This window comes from Marmota monax, unplaced genomic scaffold, assembly GCF_021218885.2.
Source record: "Marmota monax isolate L192 unplaced genomic scaffold, Marmota_monax_Labrador192_F-V1.1 WCK01_AAM20220418_F8-fsc00280, whole genome shotgun sequence".
NCBI lineage: Eukaryota > Metazoa > Chordata > Mammalia > Rodentia > Sciuridae > Marmota > Marmota monax.
Window position 1 is genome coordinate 1,019,714 of NW_026692080.1, and position 10,329 is coordinate 1,030,042.

Consider the following 10,329-nt stretch of genomic DNA (forward strand, 5'->3'; position numbering starts at 1 on the left):
AAATTTACATTTAAAAGTGACCATGAGGGCAGGGGATATAGCTCAGTCAGTAGAGTGTTTGCCTTGCATGCACAAGGCCCTGGGTTCAATCCCCAGCACCCTCCACCCCCCCAAAAAGTGACCGTGATATTAAAAATGAGACAGAATATTAGAGTAGAAGAAATAGATAATAAAAAGAGGCATGCTACATTTTAACTGCAACTGAGTTTTTCATTTTTCATGTATGGATGTCCTTCAGTTCCCATAGTATAAAACATATTTAAATTCACTTTCTCCAGTGAATTTAAAATAGATGACCCAAAATACTTAAACATAATTTGGATGTATATAATAATATGAAGAAAAATTAGAAATGTGAAATACCAAAATGACTGAATGTTAAAAAATGCCTATTAAATGAATCATGTATTAAATTATAAAGCAAGAGGTATATTGCTATAGTCAAAGTTCAAACAGAAAAAGACAGTAGTTAAGATCCTAGACTCTAAATTCATCCCACCTGCGTTTTCACTCCATGGATGTCAGACACTCCCTTAGTATGTGAACTTGAGCAAGCTAGTCAACTTCTATAAAGTTCGGTTTCCTCATATGCAAAATAGTTATCCCAACAGCACCTGCTTTGTAGGATGGTGGTGAGGAGGATTAAATGACATACTAAATATAAAATAATTTTTGATGCATACAGAAACTTCAAAATATACTAACAGCTCTTATTGAAATTTAATCTCTGCTCAGAGGACACCAATATATTTATATTCCATACACCTTTCACAATTTTGTTTTCATGCTAGACTGAGTCCTGTGCTATGTAGGATCGGTTTTTTTTTTTTTTTTCTGTCCTGATTTTTTTTTTTTTTTTTTGGTAGAAAACATTGGAGAATACTTACCAGAAGCCAAAAGATTAGAATATCATGAGGGAACATTTTATAGTCAGGTTCTCATGTAGTCCAAATCCACTCTCTTCTCATTATGAGGATCCTTCATTGCATTAATAATTCAGAAAATAAAATTGAAGCGTAGGTTACTGAAGCCCTGAAAAATTGGATTAATCATGATCTTTAAAATTTTGATACACAATCCTACTTACATTTAAATGTTGATGGAAATTATTTAATTTTAATTTTGGGAAAAAAACTAGATGTGGCAATGGTACAGGAGTTGATGAATTAGTTTTAGCTAGATGTATTTTTTTATGCCTATTTGAAGTCTTCTGTGTATATTTTTGGTATTCATATTTATGGGAAGATTAATGCCTAATTAGACAAGAGGAGTACTATGTTGGTTGCTGTGTATTTCAAGAATCATTAATATCAGCAGGGAAGTATTTTTGTATAATTATATAGGCTACCTATATTAATATGGTTTAAACCTTGGGGATTGATGCCTCACAGAGATGATTAAAAAAATCTATGACTGAGGTCAGAGGCATATCCAAGTAACAACTTCATGAATAGTTCCCTTAAGACATTTAGTTTTATCTTTTCCTTTTTAAAAGAGATTTTTCAAAAAAATTTAATTTGATAAAAAATTTAATATCTCATATTAAACTTACATAAATTTGAAAATGTGATAAAAACCATACATGTAAAATTAACTCATCTAATTGAATTTTGGTGTGATCAACAGTATCAGTTAAATTGAGAAATTAGGTTTTCAGGTGTTGTGTGAACAGGACAGAAAATATTTGATTTTTAGCAAATTTATAGAATAATTCCAATTTTATGATTCATATCATTATTATTACTTTTCAATATATTAAATAGCATGAAATCTTTTGAGCCCACCATCAGTTCAATGACTAGAAAGTTACTAGTAGCTTAGAGCCACCTATATGCTTTTATGTTCTTTCCTTCTAACTCAGAGTAATCATGGTTCTTTTTTTTATCATTATTTTTTGGTTGTAGGTGAACACAATACCTTCATTTGATTTATCTATTTTTATATGGGGCTAAGGTTTGAACCCAGTGCCTTACACATGGTAGGCAAATGCTCTACCACTGAGCTACAGCCCCAGCTGCATAATCATGGTTTTGAATTTTGTGTTCATCACACACTTATTTTAGTAATATATGTTATTATGTATAATATATTATTCCCTAACACATGCTAATTACTGATATATTACTTCCTTACGTGTAATATGTAGGTGTATACACACACAAATATGTATATTTCATGCTAGACTGAGTCCTGTGCTATGTAGGATCGGTTTTTTTTTTCTGTCCTGAATTTTTTTGCAGAAAACAATGGAGAATACTTACCAGAAGCCAAAAGATCAGACGGTATAGTGATACCAGATTTCGAACTATACTCCATATATTTTAATTAAGCAATAAATCCATAAAGTCAATCACATGATTTTAAGAGTGGGATATATTTTGAGGAGTTTTTTTCTCCTTGGAACCATGACACTATTTGTCTCTTGATCACTTGATTATGATGTCTTTCCTTTATCAAAGGAGCTGTGCTTGAGGTAAAAAAGTAAAATGACATGTTTACTTTTTAAACTCCACTGTTTGGTAGCAGAAAAAAAATTTCCTTATTCACTTCTAAACATCTTTATTTGATAATCTCTTTTACTGCACTTATTTTAGTACTCATATTTTTCCTGCTTTTTGTAATAATTCTGGCATTCATAACTATACTTTTTAAAAAACTGTGTTTTGGTTGCTGAGAAATAATATTTTTCCTTTTCTTCTCTTCTGTTTTTTCCCTGATACTGGTGATTGAACTCAGGAGCACTCAACCACTGAGCCATGCCCCAGCCCTTTTTATATTTGTAGTTAGAGACAGGTTCTTTCTAAGTTGGTTAGGGCCTCACTAAGTTGCTGAGGCTGGCTTTGAACCTGTGATCCCCTTGCCTCTGCCTCCTGAGCCAGGGGGTTATAAGTATGTGTCACTACACCTGGCTAATATTTTTCATTATATTTATTTACATGTATAGATGCCATATTTTTGGCAATTGCTATAATTACTAATACTTCACTACCTAACTAACCTAATCTGTTTGTTACAAAGTTAAGAATTGAACTTTTGGTCACAACAAACACATAGCAACCATCATTATAAGCTCCTATCATGTGTCCAGTTTGCCAAATTAGGTAGACAGGTAATGAAAACAATAATTTATTAAACTATCAGTAAATTGTTTATACTTGTAAAATTTACTGATCACATGAGTGAATCTTTTGTTGCTTTGGAACCCTTTCTATAAAATCATCATATCTTTCATGCTAAAATGAGTACATACAAGGATAAAGATTTAACCAATTTTACTATTTCTGAGTTTTGTATCATTAAAAATATAGACTATTTAATAATTGAATTAATTTTTTTTATATATTATTTCTGACCATACACTTCAGACCCAGTATACTTTTACAGTGTCTTTGCAGACAAGGAATAAACACTTGAATTATTTCAGTTGCATTATAAAATATAGATAAAATATCTCAAGAATCATTAATATAAGCACTTTAGTTAAAACATGGTGATAACATAATGGGCATATGGAAGATACTTTTATTATCAGATTGGATGTGATAAAGATGTAGTTTTTCCTCAGTAAAAAATGTGAATTCAATTTAACTAGAGAATGTCTCATTTTTACATAGTAGGATGTCAGTTAAGTCAAGGATAGTGCTTAAGTACAGATTCTAAACTCCAATTGCCCGCGTCAAATCACAGCTCCACCACTGCGAAGCATGTTTTTTTTTTTTTTTGTAATTATTTAACCTGATTGTGTACCAGGTTCTTTATATGTGAAGAATAGAATATAATCATAGACTATAATAATAGCCCCTTACACAATGGTAGGTTGTGAGGGTTAATATTTGTTATAGCACTTGGAGCTGTGTTATTATTTAATTCTAAAATTGATAAAACATATCCACTTATATCTGAATCATTATTATTCTATGTATTCTTTATTCTCTTCATGTTTCACACTAGTTATTTTACCATCATGGTTTAAAGCTAATCTAGATTGTCTTAAATATTTTCCCATAACTCTTAAAAGGTATAGGCATACCTTTGCACATAAATATGTACAATTATAATGTATTTATTGAGGTGATAAAGCCCATGAACAGAAGATGGCTTGAGCTCCCTAAATACAAAAATACTGGGATGTTTTGGTTGCTTAAAATTGTTATGGTACTGGTAACTTTCAAAGCATTATTTTAAAGTTGAAATGGACCTCAAAATCCAGCTTTTGTTCTTGCATAGGATATCCTTCCACAAATTATTCACACAACTCATATTTCATACAACATTTATGACAGGCAAATCAGTTGTACATGGAGTGCTTTTCTTCCTTTAATCAATGCTAAAGATACTTCCTTGTAACATGTAGGCACTGAATCTCTTTCTTTATTATAAAACAACACAGAATAAGTTATTTCGACATGCCTTAATTTAAAAACCCACCATATGTTAGTATCATTATAAAATAAAAGAGAGATACCAAACAAAAGTAGAAGCTTGAGGAGTATAGGAAAATATTTCTTTTAACTATCACCTGAGTGAAGAAATAGAAAGTTACCAATTATCTCTATTATACTGCCTTGCTGTCCCCTGGAGTATCCACTGTCCTAATGTTTATAATAATGACCTCCATCATTTTAACTGTTAGAAAGCCAAATATACTGGAACTGTAGCTATAGCTCAGTGGAAGAGCATTTGTCTTACATGTGTGAGGCACTGGGTTTGATACTCAGCACCACATATAAGTAAGTAAAAAAAATAAAGGTCCATTGACAAGTTAAAAAAAAGCCAAATATACTTCTCTGGATGATGTTTTGTTAGTTTGGCTTATCTGAAAAATCTTACATATGTACTCTTAGACTAAATACACTTTCAGTTTTTTCTGAGCAGTACATGATCTAAATTTCCATGTTTTCTTGGTTAATTTCTACTAGACACATCAAAGTTTATCAAATATTTCAAATTACTGTGTACAAAAGTGAGCAGAGTACACCAGGTGTTTTATACTGTTGAAGAGCACAGTGGATGTCTATAATCTGTATACATTTTCTAAAATACATGTGACTAATTTTTTTAAGAGAGAGAGAGAGAGAGAGAGAGAGAGAGAGAGAGAGAGAGAGAGAGAGAATTTTTTTTAACACTGTCATGGCTTTATTCAAAAACACAGTTGCACAAAAGTATTAACCTCAACGTTTATGGAGAGATTCTTAAAGAACTTAACACACTATATACATACTGCAATACAAAGAGCATTAAAATAGGACCCCAAACTTCTACAAAATATAAAACCTCCCTTAGTTATTTGCATGAAAATACCACCTACAAAAAATAAGTTCTTAAAAGTTATCTGAAGGTTCACTATGTGTTGTTTTCAAACCAAAGAACTCTAATTTTGATTGCACAATAAGATGATTGATAAGAAAGTCAATATATAGATTTCATTTTAAAAATAAGTATTTTATAATCTGGACATAGTATGTAAAGAGAATTCTTAGAGACTAAAGCAGGGCATATCAATTGTTAAAAATTAGGAGAAAAAAATGTCAATCTTTTGTACTTTCTGATCCCCCTACTAAATTTATTCCAAGTGTTTTATTTCAGTCAGTTGTGCAACTGTTTTAGTTTCTCCACAAATAACCTTTAAAATGCCAAGTCATACATTTTAAACTAAAACAAACAAACAAACAAACAAAAAAACAAGCAGCAGTAGTACTACACTCAGTAATTTAAATGTGTCCCAGTAGAAGAATAGCTTCAATTAGTTTACTGACACTAACTTTTAAAAACATTACAAATATTCAAAACAAAGAAAAAATTTTAAGATAGTCAAGATGAACAAAGCAGTTACCTTGAACATGGAGCCTCCATAACAAAAACAGAGATGTACTGTGTACTCGTTATATTTTATTTAGTAACCATGTAAGTAAGCACACACTCATACTTATCCCAAATATTCTTCTATTTTAATGGACATTCACTTGAAAATAAGTCTTAATTTTAATATTTAATCCCAAATATTTTTCCAACTGCCTATAATATTCCAATTAAATGCTACATCTGGTAATGCTTTAAAACTATAGGAACTAAAGGTCTACTCAGAAAAATTATAAATGCTGCGCAGGGTTGGTATCCAAATAATTTGGGATGCCAACTTAAAAACTGACTTAAATATCTCCTTAATTATCAACAGGCAATGGACATTGATGCTAATTCAAAACCCCTCCCCTGCTTCTTTACTTTCTTCCTCCTACTTATATGGTCTTACATATTTTCAGTCAAGAAAGATTTACAATAAGCAGAGCTTGCTGCCTGAAATTGTATCAATAACAATATTTGTATCTCAGAAAATTCTCAGTTTCTTCCACTCTGTTTAAAACCCAGAGAGATCTGAAAAGGTGGTTGAGGTATAAGACTAAAGGTTTTCTGGGTATCCAGAAGTTCCCAGCTTCCTTTTGGGATAGACAAAGGGGAGTCAACAAGAAGGGAGGTTGATCATAAAGAAATTGATGAGAAAATGCACACCTAAAACAAAACGAAATAAACAACCATTGGCATGTCATGATCTGCAGCCTAAAGAGAGGGCTCATCTGCGTGTCTCACTTAGTGTAGGCAATTTTTCCTTCAAAAATAAAATCTTATCAATCACCACAAAATCCATGAATTATATTACTGTCTAGAACCTCCCCCAAATCCACAAACTATGTAATTTGTTGAATAGAACCTTTATTATTCTGCTTCTACTTTGCAACTTAATTCATGTGACAAAAAAACCACCCAAATATCTTTAGCTATTTAAAAAAAAGTCAGTGACTTCAAAATAAAGATCCCTGTATCATCTCTAAAAAAATAATAATCAACTTATTCAAGAGACTACTGTCATTTCATATTACAGATGACTGTAATTTCAGTTAATTTATAAATAACTTTAAAATCTTATGAATGAAATGCACCAAACTTCACCTGTGTAAAAGCAATCATGTTTTAATTATGGACTAAAAATTACTAATACAATGAACTTGAATTTGAATTAGAAAAATTAAGCTTCTAAATATAATTGCTAGAGAATGTCTTAAGGGGGAGTGTCAATGAAATTTTTTCTCTACATACAATATGATCATTAACAGACTAGTAAATCTTAACTGGAATGATAAGGCAAAAATAGTAAAACCACACTTTTCTATAAAAAGTTACACATTATCTTCTGTAGGGATAGCTATTGTACATGAAAAAACAAAGATGTGATCACTCTATTGCACACCCAGGAATGCTGGGGAATCTGGTCTTAGAATGATCTAGTCATCTTCTTCCTCTCCATCATCTTCAGCATCTGGTTTCCTCTTCTCCCCCCGGAGACCTTCTTCTTCCTCTTCCTCCTCTTCTTCCCCTTCTTCTACATAATCATCATCATCTTCTTCATCCTGAATTTCTTCTTTCATCAAGTAAGAAAGGCCCACTTCTTCTTCTCCCTCTCCTAATTCTGACCCTGCTTCATCTTCATCCTACTCCTCATCATCATCTTCCTCCTCTTCCTCGTATCCTTCAGGTGGACCAGCTTCATCTTCCTCTTCATCTCCATCATCTTCATCTCCATCCTCATCATCCTCCTCTTCGGAGTCAGGTGCTTCATTATCCTCCTGATCAAATCCATCTAAGTATGTGATTTGTTGCAGCAATTCAAAAATACTTTCTCTGTAATCTTCCAGATTTGTGATCTCACAGTTAAACAAGTCAAGACTTTTCAAATTTTTAAGATTTTGCAGAACTAGGCAAACACTTCTGCAAAATCTTAAAAATTTGAAAAGTCTTGACTTGTTTAATGGAGGGAGACCCTTATTGTTATACAAAATTACATATAAGAGGTTGTGAGGGGAATGGGAAAATAAACAAGGAGAGAAATGAATTACAGTAGATGGGGTAGAGAGAGAAGATGGGAGGGGAGGGGAGGGGGGATAGTAGAGGATAGGAAAGGTAGCAGAATACAACAGTTACTAATAGGGCATTATGTAAAAATGTGGATGTGTAACCAATGTGATTCTGCAATCTGTATTTGGGGTAAAATTGGGAGTTCATAACCAACTTGAATCTAATGTATGAAATATGATATGTCAAGAGCTTTGTAATGTTTTGAACAACTAATAAAAAAAAAGATGAATGAGAGCACCATTTGCTGACATTGTGGGATGTAAGTCTAGGCAGTTCTCAGGAGGAGGTACATGAAGCCATCACATTTACTAAAAATTGAGAATGGCTGAATTGGAATAAGCTATGCTTTAACTCAAGAAGTCTGGAAAAGAATAGCCAAATAAATCCCCTCAAATAGAAGAAAGGAATTTATGAAATATGAGCAAAACTTAATGAACTAGAAAATAAAAATATAAATATGATCAAGAGAAGAAAAATCTGATTCTTGGAAAAGGTGCCTAAAATAAATATGAAGAAGAAAAAAAGGAGTCACAGACACTAGTTTAGAAAGCTGAGAGGTTGCATAAGTACAGATGTAGTGGATATGATAATAAAACCGTAAAAAGATGTTAAAATTTAAAAACTTGATTAAAAAACACAATGTGATACCATTAAATATTCTCCAAAGTGTCAAAAATGGAAAAGATAAAATCAATTTTTTTTCAGTATGAGTAGTAACTTTTACACTTTTGATGAAAGTTTAAATTGTTGTAACCACCTCAGAAAGTATTGGGCAGTATGTACTATGTATATCCTATGACTCAGCAATTTCATTTCTGGATAAATAAAAGAGAAATGTATACATGAATTCACCAAAAGACAGGTACAAAAATGTTTATGATAGTATTATTTTAAATAGTGAAAAACTGGCTGGGCTTGGTAGCACATGCCTATGATCCATCCCAGTGGCTCGGGAGGCTGAGACAGGAGGATCTAGAGTTCAAAGCCAGCCTCAGCAAAAGTGAGGCACTAAGCAACTCAGTAAGATCCTGCCTATCAGTAAAATACAAAATAGGGCTAGGGATGTGGCTCAGTGGCCGAGTGCCCCTGAGTTCAATCCCAAGTACCCCCAAAACAAAATTGAAAAACTGAAAATAAACCAAATGCTCATATATGGCTGGTTAGATTAATTAATTGTGCCATGCTTGTGAAATGGAAAATCATGCAGCAATGGGAATGAATAAACTGTGAATATGCCACAACATGGATGGGTTTAGAAACATTATGTTACCTGAAAGAAACCAAGCAAAAAGTGTGCTATTATATGATAGTTTTCATATATATATATATATATTTCAAAACAGTCAAAATTGTTGTATAGTGCTATAAATCATCATGGTGGCTACCCTTGGGAAGGTATTTAACACTACAAGTTAGTTGAGAGGCTTCTGAGATGCTGGCTACATTGTTTCTTGAACTTGATCTTGGTTGCATGAGTTCATTTTGTGCAAATTCATTGAGTAGTAAATTTATTATCTCTGTACTTTTAAGTGGACACTACATTTGAATAAAATTTACAACAAAATGAATATAATATAAATAAAATGATATAAAAATTAAAAAAAAAGATTTTGCAGAGCTTCTACCGTACTGAGATCTTTGATTTTGTTTCCACTCAGATTGAGGTAGGTAAGATTTGGACATTTTTCTGCCAGGACTTCCAAGCCTTCAGAAATTATATTGTCACTAAGTTCCAACTTTCGAAGTTTGTTTAAGCTGGGATGTTGGTCCAATGAACTTAATTCCACATTAGCCATACTCAGAAACTCTAGTTCTTTAAAAGTATCATTCAGGCCTTCAATTTCCCCATTGACACACAAGCAATTATCAAGAACTAACTCTGTCACCTCCTCCGGGGCTCGGTTCCTTAACTCCATGTTAATCCTCTTCTTCATCTCCATGTCCTCCTCCTGCTCTTCTGCTCCTACTCTCCTCCTTTCCCCTTTCCTGCTCTTCCCACTACCCCCCAACCCTGAAATTATAAAAAGATTTGGAAATGAATGAAAAGAAACGCAAATTTAAGCGCCCACTACCACCAGATAGATGTGGGGGAGAAAGAAAAGAATAGCAAATGGAGTCCAAGGAGTTGGGACTCTAACTCGACTGCCCCCACCTCCTTGTCCACACACCCGTGCGCACACACAAACACACACACACACACCAGCAGTTCCTTCCCCTTCAATGGCTGCTCAGAGACTCGAGAGAGAATTTTTTAATATTTTATTTTTTAGTTATTGGCAGACACAACATCTTTGTTTGTATGTGGTGCTGAGGATCAAACCCCGGCTGCAGGCATGCCAGGCGAGCACGCTACCACTTGAGCCACATCTCCAGCCCCACGTGACTAATTTTTAAAAAAATATTTATTTTTTAGTTGTAGTT

At 33.0% G+C, this 10,329-nt stretch overlaps 1 protein-coding gene across 1 annotated transcript; it reads right to left on the reverse strand.

The window, feature by feature from the left end:
- Positions 1 to 6,903: 6,903 nt before the first annotated feature.
- On the reverse strand, positions 6,904 to 10,071 carry LOC124103348 (acidic leucine-rich nuclear phosphoprotein 32 family member E-like). Its single transcript, XM_046459928.2, is given in 2 exon segments — positions 6,904 to 7,746; positions 9,526 to 10,071. Coding segments are annotated over 2 exon segments (792 nt in total). The 5' UTR covers positions 9,849 to 10,071; the 3' UTR covers positions 6,904 to 7,277.
- Between the last annotated feature and the right edge of the window lie 258 nt (positions 10,072 to 10,329).